This window comes from Candoia aspera, chromosome 2, assembly GCF_035149785.1.
Source record: "Candoia aspera isolate rCanAsp1 chromosome 2, rCanAsp1.hap2, whole genome shotgun sequence".
Lineage (NCBI taxonomy): Eukaryota > Metazoa > Chordata > Lepidosauria > Squamata > Boidae > Candoia > Candoia aspera.
Genome location: NC_086154.1, coordinates 5962176 through 5974667, shown reverse-complemented (window position 1 = coordinate 5974667; position 12492 = coordinate 5962176). Strand labels below are relative to the sequence as shown.

The 12492-nt window shown below is 45.0% G+C and overlaps 2 protein-coding genes across 2 annotated transcripts; both read left to right on the top strand.

Moving 5' to 3' along the window:
• The first annotated feature begins 441 nt into the window (after positions 1-441).
• LOC134489769 (zinc finger protein 263-like) lies at positions 442-1309 on the top strand. The gene is made up of 2 exons (XM_063292633.1): positions 442-852; positions 1175-1309. The coding sequence occupies exons 1-2, from the start codon at positions 442-444 to the stop codon at positions 1307-1309; spliced, it is 546 nt and encodes a 181-aa protein (XP_063148703.1).
• Positions 1310-1467: 158 nt separating this feature from the next.
• LOC134491949 (zinc finger protein 883-like) lies at positions 1468-10905 on the top strand. Its single transcript, XM_063296041.1, has 3 exons — positions 1468-1544; positions 2579-2705; positions 7102-10905. The coding sequence occupies exons 1-3, from the start codon at positions 1476-1478 to the stop codon at positions 8799-8801; spliced, it is 1896 nt and encodes a 631-aa protein (XP_063152111.1). The 5' UTR covers positions 1468-1475; the 3' UTR covers positions 8802-10905.
• Positions 10906-12492: the final 1587 nt, after the last annotated feature.

Sequence of the window (12492 nt, the reverse complement as noted above, 5' to 3'; positions counted from 1 at the left end):
ACGGAGCATGCGCAGAACAGCGTTGCCGGCAGTAGCCTCCTGCGGGAAAGGGGCGGAGGGAGGCGGCTGCCGAGACCAGGAGGAGAGGGGCCCGGGGGCCGCGTGGCCTCTCTAGGAAGAAGCGCTCTCTCGCCCGCCGCCCGAGGCCCCCCGAGGCGGAGGGGGCGGGGCCGCGGGCGCGTTGCTGCTGCGCTTCCCGGAGCGAGGCCGGGAGAAGCGCGACCCCGCCTGCCCGGGAGGCCCCCTTTCCCGGGAAAGCCGGGCAGGGAGCCTGGAGGGTCCGCTCGTCCGCAGCGGCGCGGCTCGGCGTCCCGGTGAGATTTCGGGAGAGGCTGCTCGCCAAAGGCGGCCGGGAAGGAGAGGCGCCCAGCAGACGCCGCCGGGGAGGCTCGGCTCGGCTCGGCCCGGCCCGGCCCGGCCCAGCCCAGCCCAGCCCGCGAGATGGCCTCGCCGCGGCCCGGAGCGGGGGGAGCCGCAGGACGAGCCCCCGCCCCCGCCGCCGCCGCGCCCGCGGAGGGAGCGGCGCTCTGGCGGGCAGCCGGGCGGGGGGGCCTCCCCGAGGAGCCCCTGGGCGGGGGGGCGCAGCGCTTCCGCCGGCTCCGCTACCGGGAGTGCCAGGGGCCGCGGGGCGTCTGCAGCCGCCTGCAGCAGCTGTGCCGGGAGTGGCTGAAGCCCGAGCGGCGCAGCAAGGCCCAGGTGGTGGACCTGGTGATCCTGGAGCAGTTCCTGGCCGTGCTGCCGGCGGAGATGGCGAGCTGGGTGCGGGAGTGCGGCGCGGAGAGCTGTTCGCAGGCGGTGGCCCTGGCCGAGGGCTTCCTGCTGAGCCAGGCGGAGGCGGAGCGAGGGCAGCGGGTGAGTGCGGGGCCGGGGCCCCTGGAGGAGGGCCGTCCGTCCTTCGTTGACCCCTCGCCCGCCTCAAAAGCAGCCTCTAGCAATGGGGGAGCCTTCTGTTTCCCTCCCTTTTCAGCCACATATTTCTGTCTGCCCGTCCGGATTATTCCACAGGAGGACGGGGAATCCCAAGGGTATCTGCACCTCCGCTTGCCCCATCTTGGGGGGTTGGAAGGGGGTTGGATTTAAGATGGCCCAGCTTTGGAGGCAGAGGAGAATCCCCTCCTTCCAATGTTCAGTTGTTTTAACTTCTGTTCTTCTTTGGTCCTGGCTGTTATTGCAGATGCAGGAGCCGCTGAGGAAGGAGGTTGTGGTGCCTCCTGAAGGCAGGGAAGCTCTCCCTGGTCCCTCTTTGGAGCAGCTGTGGGGAGGAGGATCTGAGGAGGATCCAGCTGGGGTCCCGCTGCCACGTAAGTGAAGGTTGGTTCTGAGGCAGTGAAGCCTGAGGTGCTTTCATTCCTGAGCTGCTTCTACACAGAATTCTGGGCTGGCATTAATTGACCGGGCTTCCCCCTAGCTGACTCACCGAGCTTCCAAATTTTGTTTGTCCATCTGCTTTTATCTCAATCACAGGAAAGCAAAGGATGTTGATGGAAATCGCTGAGGCATCTCTTTGTGGTGGAACGTCAACAGCTGCTGTTCCTCCAGCTCTGGTAGGGAATGTTCGTCAGAGCAGGAAACATTTTGGGTGGGCACGTTCGTTTTTGTCATGAGGTTCAATCCAGAGCTCGTTAAGGAGGTCAAGTGTCGGGATGCAAATTTAGCTTGGTTCTGTTTTCGAGATGGTTGTTTAAGCACAGCCTACAGAAGAGTCAGCCCTCCGAGGTAGATCAAACTTGAAACCAATGACATGGAAGCTAATACTACTTTCATTATTTGATTACTGTAACAGCGTCTTGGTAGTCTGAGTCCACTTCCCCCCTCCCTCCCTCCCTCCCTCCCTCCCTTTATGTTCATGAGAACTAGGAAATGTCATGCCTGAGACACTTTCTCAAATTACATTTCTGCCCCGGACTCAGATTTCTTTTATATGACTGTTGTCGTGGTAATGGTTCTTCCTCCTGGTGCTCAAGGTCATTTGTTTGTCTCATGGCAGTCATACTGAGATACTGATTTCATTTATGGAAACAGCTGAGTTTTTAAGTTTCTTGTGCCTGCGATAGGTTGCAGTAATTTATTTAAAATAAATCCTGTGCTAGCTGAAGCATGTGCAAAACTAGGAATTAGCTATCAAGAAATGAAAGAAAGGAGCTGTTTTCAATGTATTAAGTTTTATTGAAACATTAGTAGGACAACTCGCAACCAGTTAAAAAAAATCAGAGCAGGTAAATTATGGCAATAAGAATAGCATTAGCATTTAAACCTATGTCCAAGCAGATCCAGTTAAAAGTTACCTATGTGAGGTATGGATTTATTACATCAAAATGGCAGCTTGTGCAAAAAATGAAAGTTTTCATACAAAAGGAGATGTGATAAAGTGGCTTATGTTTTCAAAGTTTTTCCCTGAGATGAATTGCGGTAAGAAGAAATTCTAACCAAGCATCTTGGGTCTTTGGAGAGGCAGCTATAAAACCTGGTAGTACCTCATGTCAGAAAAGGAGCATTTTCTTTCTTGCAAAACTCACTTTTAAGATGTTGGAAATCTGGGAGAGAACTTCCATTGAGGAGCATTTCCTTTGACTTTCAGGGCTCGGTGTCCTTTGAGGAGGTGGCTGTGTATTTCACAAAGGAGGAATGGGCACTGCTGGATCCCAGCCAGAGAGCCTTACATGGGGAAGTCATGCTGGAGAATTCTAGGAATGTGGCCACTCTGGGTAAGGGCCCGCTTTGCTCTGGGTTGAGTTAATTGTGGAAAGTTATTGAGTGCTCAGAAAGCACATTCTACCTAGACAAAGGACATTCTGGGACTTTTTGTTTTTTTTTCCTAAGACCAAAGTAAATAAATGGAGAAGTTGGTAGATGCTTCACAGGATCCTTTCTCATTTGAACCTTTGAGGAAGTTCTTTAGCGAAGATGACAGCTTCTCTCTGGTCTGATTCAAGAGGAGATAACCTGAACAGCTTTAGGTGAGGAAGATACTGGTATGTCTCTGATGTCTGTTCCTTGCAACCGTCCTATTTCCTAGGTTGCCTAATAACCAGTGGCAATTCCACTTAGTGGCTGTTTGGACAAAGGGTCCTCATTTGGCTCTGAGTAAATCATGTGTAACCGCCCTGTGGAGATGAGAACAAGTGCCATTTTTTCCCTGAGCAAAATAGTAGTACAGGTAGTCTTCACTTAAGGACCATTCATTCAGTGACCGTTCGAAATTACAACAGCACTGAAAAAATGGACTTATGACCTCTGCCTGAAATTATGATGTTGCAGCACCCCCACAGTCACGTGATCAAAATTCAGGAGCTTGGCAGCCTGCCTGCATTTACAAATGTGGGGGCCCTTCAGCTCCCCCCACAGCTATCTCCCCATTTTGGAACGCTGCACCCTGCCTTGCAGGGCAGCAAGCCCAGCCATGTGGTGCAAGGCAACCCATCCTTGTCCCAGCCGTGTGGCAGGAGGCCACCATAGCAAACTCCAGCCTCCCCAGCCTGTATTCCTTCACTCAGCTGCCTCCTCTCCCAGTTCCCCACACTGACCTTTTGCCTTTTTCACCCGGCCACCGTGGGCGAAGCAGAACGCCTGGCTGCCTTTGCTGAGTCCTTTTCAGACCCAGCTTCTCTGGCAAACGTTTCTTCCACATGGCTTCCTTCAGAACGCTGTGTTTGGAAGCTTACGCTACCTTCTCAGTACCTTTGGAGAGCTCTTTGGAAAGCTCCGAGCTCTCCAAGGCTCTGAGAAGATAGCTATGGTGGCCTCCCACTGCTTGGCTGGGATGGGATGGGTGGCCTTGCACCGTGTGCCTGGGCTTGCCACCCCGGAAGGCAGGGTGCAGGGCTCCCAAAAGGGCAGAGATGGAGGGAGATAGGCCAGGGGGAGTTGAAGGCAGTGTTTGCGGCTGGGAAGAGCCAAGCCTGGAATGGTTTGGATTGGGATGGTTGCTCAGGCTAACAATGGGTAAAATTCACTTAACAATGGCAAGGGGAACTGCTAGGATTGCTGTTGCTAAGCGATGCCATCTCGCTTTAGAACCACATGGCTTAGCGAAGGAAAATCCCGGCTCTTATTACCGTCATTAAGTGAAGACTACCTGTATAGGCTATTGTGGATTCAGTCTGAACAAGGAGCCCAACACTGAAGAGAAGAGCCAAGCTTTATTGCAAGGATTGTTGAGTGCCCATTTGCTTTACAAGTAAGAGGGACTGTGAATAATAGTAAAGTGAAGATATTTCTAGAAGTTGAGGGCCACAAGATGGGAAATCCTAGGGATCTGATTGGCCAGTTTGGGAAAGCTAGGCAGGTCCTTGTCAGTGTACCTGGGGTTACAGGTGGTCCTTGTTTACTGACCGCAGTTGGGATCAGCTACTCGGTTATTAAGTGAAGTGGTCACTAAGTGAAACACTATGTAACCACAACTGTGCTTATGATTTTACTTCTGTTTTCCTTTGCTTTACAACATTAGAAGGATACGGCCCCAAAAAGCTAGGTGAGCCAAAACAGCAGGGAAGGTTTCTGGAACTGGACTTAGCAGGAAGCTGGATAAAAGAGCAAATATCACAGCTGTTTTTCCCTACATCCCATCCTTTGATGTTCTTACCCTGGCACTGGGATAATTACAGGTAGTCCTTGCTTAACAACCACAATTGAGACCAGAATTTTAGTTGCTAAGTGAAGTGGTCATTAAGCAAATCTGACCCAATTTTACAACCTTTTTGTGGTGGTCATTAAGTGAACCATGTGGTCGTTAAGCAAATCATGCCAGTCCCCATTGTTACCACGGGATGCTGCAATGGTCTTAAACATGAACCGGTTGCCCAAATCATGATCATGTGACTGTGGGGATGCTGTGACAGTTGTTAAGTGTGAGCATCAGTCATAAGTTGTTTTTTTTCCAGCACCATCCTAAGTCTGAACCATCACTAAATGAATGGTCATTAAGTGAGGACTACCTGTAGCAAGAAGAGAATTATTGTTTGTATTTACATTCATTGGAAAGGAAGGGATTACAAGAGAATAAGCAGGCACACAATGAGGAATACACATTGAAGGAATGCTGGCTGTTTGCCTAGAGGAGGCGAAAAAGCCTTGACCATAAAATTGATTAGGGTCTTGTCAGTGTTAGGCAGCAGCTGCAAGCCAGCCTCTAATCATTAAAATTAAGGTCACAGAGCTGAGCTTGTTGACTTGAGGTTAGCACTTTTTCAAGATGTGCTGCCCTGTGGAAAAAAGCAAGTCAGGTAGAGGAAGCTTGTTTAGGCAATGTCTCCACTCAGACGGGAGGTGTTGGGGGGGGGGGGCAGAAAAAAAATGTGGTGACTGACTAGTGGTGAATATGTGACTGGAGAAACTGAGATGCTGCGAAGATCGTAAATGCAGGCATTGGTCACAAAGCTACTTTTTCATCACCCTCATAACTCTGAATGGTCGCTGTCTGAGGCAGTTGCTAAACGAGGATTACCTGTAGTTCTGTAAAGGTCATCAATGCGGGCATTGGTCACAAAGCTACTTTTTCATCACCACCATAACTGTTTCTGCTTGATTGTTTGTCTGGTGTTTATCCCTGCTTATCTGGGTGTTGGCTGCTGGAGAGAATGTGTTCTGGGTTTTTTGTTTCCTTCTTAGCTTTTTGTTGTCTCTCTTGAATGGTGTGTAAATATGGTTTATTTCTATGTGTCTGTTGATGGCTGAATAACAATCAAGCAGAACAAGCAGTACTCCAATCAAGGAAGTACCAAAGAGAAAACCTCACTCCCACCAACACTGGCACGGCAAGCTACAGTATAGAAAAAGGGAGCAAACCCCACACTCACTAGCACTGATGATGTTACCTAGTTGGGTAATGAAACATCTGCAAGCAAACAACCAAGCTCAGAGAGCACCAAGGACTCCACAGGTCAACCCTGAGCTACAGATATTCTCTTCCATGGAAAAAAATCTTATTCTTGGTTTACCCTCTAATACTGTTGTTGTCCCTCCCTTGATCCTTACCAGCATTTGGGTGGGAATATGCATCAGCTTTTCCCCAAGTGCCTGAAGCCTTTTGGTAGCCAACAAGATTTGCAGGGGTCCTTTCCACTTTGACTGGAGGAGGTTCTTTTCATCTGAAGACTTGAGGTAGATCTGGTCCCAAGTCTTGAGGTGGCTGCAAAGTTGGTCTGGAGCTGGTGTCAAGTTATGGACTGTTGTAATTTTTATGACTTTTGCTAAAACCTATGGTTGCAAATAAATGTATATACAAGTACTAACAAAATTGCTCCTTTTAGTATCCTGAATGTCTCTCAATGCAGCGCATGTAGTTGATGAGATGCAGGCAAGAATAAGTTGGCTTCCAGGTAGTCTCTGTCTCTCTTAGAAAAGAGCGGGCATGCCTGGATTGAAACTCAGTTTTGGTTCTTCTTGTGGCATAGTGGCAGAATGGTGGCAAACACTGAAGAGGATTGCCCTTCTCAGTAGCAGGGAATGCAGCACATGAGGGGTGAGGAACTAAGGCTGGTAACCAACTTTATTCTGAGTCTTACTTAAATGCATTTTATCACAGGATCATCACGTCAGAAGGGACCTTGAAGTTCTTCTAATCCACCCCTGTCCAGTTCTTATCCTTGCCAGGAAAAATCAATTTCAATTTGTACTTTGGCCATCATAGTCTCAGAGATTTCTTTATGTTTGAGGGTGACATTCACTTTAGGAGAGATAAGCTAGCGATTATAAGGTATCCTTTTCCCTGTCATTTGAAATGCCCTGATGAATTTAGGCCGGGTGTATCACTGTATGATGTAGGGCGTTCCCAAAACTGCATTTGCTATAATAAACATGAAGGCATTGATTGAAGAGCTCCGCAATTCCTTCATACATTTTGTTCTTGATGCCCCTTGCTCCTGATTATTCAGTCTTCAAATAACAAAGGAGTAGTTTTTTTACCATAAAAAAACAAACCTCAAAAATAAGTGGGGAATAGACAAAAAGAAAATCACCTCAGGGGCAGTACCATAAATAAAATGGAAGCTTCGTTTCTTTTAGGCATACAAAGAGGAACCCAGCAAAATCTTGGATATGCAAAAATAACAGATACAGCATTTTCTGTGATTAATTAACTTTTTTTCTTTTTTTTCAAACCAGGTTATGAGCAGGAACATGAGAACTACAAGGAGCCCAGCATAGCACTATTACGGATGATCAAGGCTGAAGAAGGGATGCTTGGAAATCAAGGGGCACTTCAAAAGACTAAGAAAAGCTGCATAACGAGTGGAGAGAAGAAATCTCCTTCTGGTCACAAGGAAGTCCTTGAACTCCCAACCCAGCAAGTGCAGCAACTAGAAGAAAGTGGAGACTATTTTGGATGTGGCAAAACAGACAGAGAGAAATCTGTTTTCAGTAAATACTCTACAGCCCAGACTGAAGGGGAACAATATGAACATCAAGAGCATGGGCACAGTATCAATCCTACCTCCTCTCTTGTTTTATATCACCCATCGTATATCGGAGAGACACCATATGCATTTATAAATGGTGGGGAAAACTTCACTTTGAGCAGTCATCTTATTTCCCATGGACAGGAGAAACCATATGAGCGTGGAAAGGGACTCAGTAAGAAGCAGTTGCTTATTTTACCCCCCCAAAATCCCCCAATAGAAAAACGATATAAGTGTCTGGAGTGTGGAAAGACCTTCACTCACAAATGTAAACTTACTGTACACGAACGGACCCACACAGGGGAGAAACCATACATGTGCCTGGTGTGCGGAAGAAGGTTCAGTCAGACTGGACACCTTACGAGACATCAACGAACCCACACAGGGGAGAAACCATATACGTGCCTGCACTGTGGAAGGAAGTTCAGTGGAAGTTCAAACCTTGTGAAGCATGTAAGGAGCCACACGGGGGAGAAACCATATAAATGTACAGAGTGTGGAAAGAGCTTCAGTCGGAAGACTACCTTTATTTACCATAAAAGGATCCACACAGGAGAAAAACCATATCAGTGCCTGGAGTGTGGAAAGAGCTTTGGGCGGAACAGTAGCCTTTTGCAACATAAAAGAATTCACACAGGGGAGAAACCGTATCAATGCCTGATATGTGGAAAGAGTTTCAATGGGTCCTCAGATCTTATGTATCATAAAAGGATTCATACAGGGGAGAGACCATATAAATGTCTAGAGTGTGGAAAGCGATTCAGTAGGAGAAGTCGTCTAACTTCTCATAAAAGAAAGCACACAGGACAGAAACCATATATGTGCCTGGTGTGTGGAAGGAAATTCAGCCAGAGTGGTCATCTTACAAGACACAAAAGAACTCATACTGGGGAGAAACCATATACGTGCCTGAAGTGTGGAAGGAAGTTCAGTGGTAGATCAAGCCTTGTGATGCATTTAAGAATCCACACGGGGGAGAAACCATATAAATGTATGGAGTGTGGAAAGTGCTTCCGTCAGAGAACTACTTTTATTTGCCATAGAAGGATCCACACAGGAGAAAAACCATACAAATGCCTGGAGTGTGGGAAGAACTTCAGACGGAACTGTCACCTTATGAAACATAAAAGAATTCACACAGGGGAGAAACCGTATCAATGCCCAGAGTGTGGAAAGAACTTCAGTGTACGCTCGGATCTTACATATCATAGAAGGATTCATTCAGGGGAGAAACCATATAAGTGTTTGGAATGTGGAAAGAGCTTCAATTGCAGCAGTTACTTTATTTGCCATAAAAGGATCCACACAGGAGAAAAACCATACAAATGCACAGAGTGCGGACGGATCTTCAGCCAGAAAAATCACCTTTCGCAACATAAAAGAATCCACACAAGAGAAACACCATAGCTGGGGAGTTTTTGTCACAAGTGTTTTCTTCACATTAAGAGACCCACATGAAAAACACCAGAAATATGTGGACTGTGGAGTAACATTCAGTTGGAAGAGGAATCTTATCAGACCTAAATGAATCCACATGGGAGAACCATAAAAATGCTTGTAGTGTGAAAATGGGTTCAAGAGCGGCACTGCCTTTATTTCCCATAGGAGGTCCTATGAATGCGGAGAAACTTTCAATGCCAGCACTGGCCATTTTTTCCCAAGAAAGCACATAAATATGGGAGTTGGATGAGCTTCGTGGACGCTAAACTTGGTGGAGTGTAGAAAGAACTGATCCATTCAGGGGAAACAGTATATTAAGAAACAGAGTGAAGAAACCATTTTAAGAAGACATGTCTTAAATACCAGAAAAGTTCCACTCAGGAGAGAAACCATATAAATGAGTGGAATGTGGAAAGGGTTTTTTTTTCCTCAAGTCTTCACCAAGGGAGTATGAGTTCCTCCCCACAATGTTAGACCAACCTTGAGTATTTTTCCCAATGTAAGAGATTCAATCTGGGACTGTTGTATTGGAGTCCAACAAGGGTTGTAAGGGAGCTCAAGTTAAGTCCCATGAAAACAGACTGAAGCAGGTGGGAATGTTTAGAAGTCAACCAAGGTGGATATAATATTCCTGCTGAAGCATTTGTTGAGGTGTCCCATAGGAGAAAGGAAAGGCTTGTCCCAGATTGTCCTGAAGTGCAGAATAAGCATGGCAGAATCCGGTTTAATGTTACAAAAATGTTGTTACGATAGTGGTGAAAGTGTCAAACGCTCAATAAGAACTTTGTCACCTTGCTCCTTTGTCAACTTTACTCTTTATCTTAGTTTTGGAAGTCCTGAATAGAAACATTAGACAAGATGATCAAATAACAGGTTTGAAGATAAGGAAGTCTTCAAACTGAGGGCCTTTGCGGATGATTTAGTTTTAATATTACAAGACCCTTTGAATATTGTTGAACATTTGATGAAGAAATTAAAGGAATTTGGGTCATTAGCTGGACTTAAAGTAAATAAAGAAAAAACAAAGATGTTGACCAGGAATATGACTACACACAGTCAAGAAATGTTGATGGGTAATAATGGTTTTAAAATGGAAAAAAAGGTCAGATATTTGAGGGGGACATCAAATACGAATTGTATGTTTCAGAATAACTATGTTAAATTGTGGAGTGATGTTAAGGACAAATTATGGGAAAAATTACAACTGTCGATTTGTTGGATATCTGTGATTAAGATGAATGTTTTATCTATACTGTTGTTTTTGTTCCAGACAATACCAATTTTGAGAACAGATTTACTGTTTAAACAATGGCAGAAAGATATATCTAAGTTCATTTGGCAAGCGAAGAAACCAAGACTCAAGTATAGATTGTTACAAGATGCCAAAGAACGAGGAGGTCTAGGTTTGCCTGATTTGAAATTCTATTTTGTTGCCTGCTGTTTGCTATGGATGAAGGATTGGGTGACTTTGAAGGACAAGAAATTATTGGAATTAGAAGGACATGATTTCTAATATGGGTGGCACGCCTACTTGTGGCATGATAAAGTTAAAGTTAATAAAGATTTTAAAAATCATTCTGTTAGGTGTGCCACACTGAGGGTTTGGAATAAATAGAAACCAATATTGTCTCCTAATGTATTTATATGGTTGTCCCCTCAATAAGCCTTTTTTTTAGGAGAGAGATGGCAGGCAAACCAAGCTGGTTGAGATATGAAGATTTGTTGAATTTTGATACCTAAACTTAAAACAAAGGAACGACTAGATTTGGAAGGTCATATTTGTCACTGGTTTAATTTCGCACCTTTGTCAGAACGGTTTAATTTGGATAAGGTATATAATTTTGCTAATGAAAAAACACAGTTTGAAATGGAACTTTGTACAAACTATGAGCATCTTATTAAGAAAATGTATAAAATGTTGCAATTGAATTTAGAAGATGAATATGTTAAACATTGCATGATTAAATGGGCTAAGAATTTGCGGGTTAAACCGCTGAGCTGCCGATCGGAAGGTCGGCGGTTTGAAACCGCGCGGCGGGGTGAGCTCCCGTTGCTAGTCCCAGCTCCTGCTCACCTAGCAGTTCGAAAACATGCAAATGTGAGTAGATCAATAGGTACCGCTTCGGCAGGCAGGTAACGGCGTTCCGTGTCGTCATGCTGGCCACATGACCCGGAAGTGTCTACGGACAACGCCGGCTCTAACGGCTTAGAAACGGAGATGAGCACCGCCCCCTAGAGTCGGACACGACTGGACTTTACGTCAAGGGAAACCTTTACCTTTACCTATGCTTGAACAATGGGAGAATATGTGGAACAAAGGTATGAAATTTACTTTGAATTATAATTTGAAAGAGAATATTTACAAAATGATGTACCATTGGTTGTAAACTCCCAATAAGCTGTCCAAAATGTATAATGGGTTATCGAATGTTCGTTGGAAATGTTTACAGGGTGAAGGAACTTTCTATCATTTATGGTGGACTTGTGGAAAAGCTAAGAATTCTGGAATCAAATATGTATTTTTATTCAAAAGATTCTCAAAGTGGACTTACAACTGAAACTGGAGCGGTTTCTCTTGGGTTTGATGGACCGACAGTTTGAGAAGCAACATGGAACTCTGTTCTTATATATGGTAACAGCAGCAGGACTCTTATATGCTCAAAGATGGAAGGATGCACAAATTCCCCCAATGGAGGATTGGATGATTAAGTTAATGGAACTGGTGCAATTGGCTAAACTGACAGCATTGATAAGAGAAAATACTGTAACTGGATGTGTTTCTATTTGGAAGCCGCTTTTGGACTATTTGCTTGTAACACAAAAAAACGAACTTTTGATTTTGGGTTTTGATGATTACAAATCATCCAATTTTGATTTTAGAGAAATAATGTTACTAAATGTTTCAATTAATGGCAAGAGATTAACTTTTATTTACTTTTATATCTGTGTTGGAGAAGGTCATAAGCCACCTGTCTTACATGTTTTTCTGTCTATTCTTGCACTTTTAGTTTCTCTTGTTTCTTTTTTAGACTTGTATTCCATCTGTTCTATATTTTGTGTTTTAATTATATCTTGAAAATTAATAAAGCTCTATAAAAAAACGTAAGAGCCTCTGCAACCCCCCTTTAATAAACACAGCAATACACTTCCTCCTCTCTAAAAGTCCACTTTTTATGCAACTTTTTAAAAGGTTTGCTAGTGCTTACCCTTTAGTTTAAGCATAAAATATTTGAGGTTTTTTCTTTCTAAGGAGCATACTAATTTCTCATGCTATATCTTTTGTTGCTAAAACTCTAGATGAATTTCCCTCTTATATTGTACAGTATGTCTAGATAGAAGTCAGTTGCTTCAAATTAGCGTTTCATTTGAAGACATTTCAAGGTGGAACATGGAATGCGAAAAGATTGAACCTTAGAAACTTGAACCCAGAAAGTGAAGAGGGAGGGCACTGAACTAAGTGAACGGAATTGGACCAGGAAGGGCCGCTTCAGATCCGATCATGATGTGAAATACTATTCAGAGCATGGAACCATCTAAGGAAATGCAGCGGCCACGTTAGGAAGGATCCTGCTGACTCTGATTGTCCACAACTCATTAAACGACGGGGTTGGTTTGCCATCTCTTCCCATCCGGTCAAGGCCACGCTGTCACCACCTCA

Bases quoted from the DNA above. Each gene is read 5' to 3' on its own strand.
- LOC134489769 (XM_063292633.1), top strand. From the start codon at position 442: ATGGCCTCGCCGCGGCCCGGAGCGGGGGGAGCCGCAGGACGAGCCCCC. The intron at 853-1,174 runs GTGAGTGCGGGG...CTGTTATTGCAG, and splicing joins AGGCGGAGCGAGGGCAGCGG to ATGCAGGAGCCGCTGAGGAA.
- LOC134491949 (XM_063296041.1), top strand. From the start codon at position 1,476: ATGTTGATGGAAATCGCTGAGGCATCTCTTTGTGGTGGAACGTCAACA. The intron at 1,545-2,578 runs GTAGGGAATGTT...TTTGACTTTCAG, and splicing joins CTGCTGTTCCTCCAGCTCTG to GGCTCGGTGTCCTTTGAGGA. The intron at 2,706-7,101 runs GTAAGGGCCCGC...TTTTCAAACCAG, and splicing joins TAGGAATGTGGCCACTCTGG to GTTATGAGCAGGAACATGAG.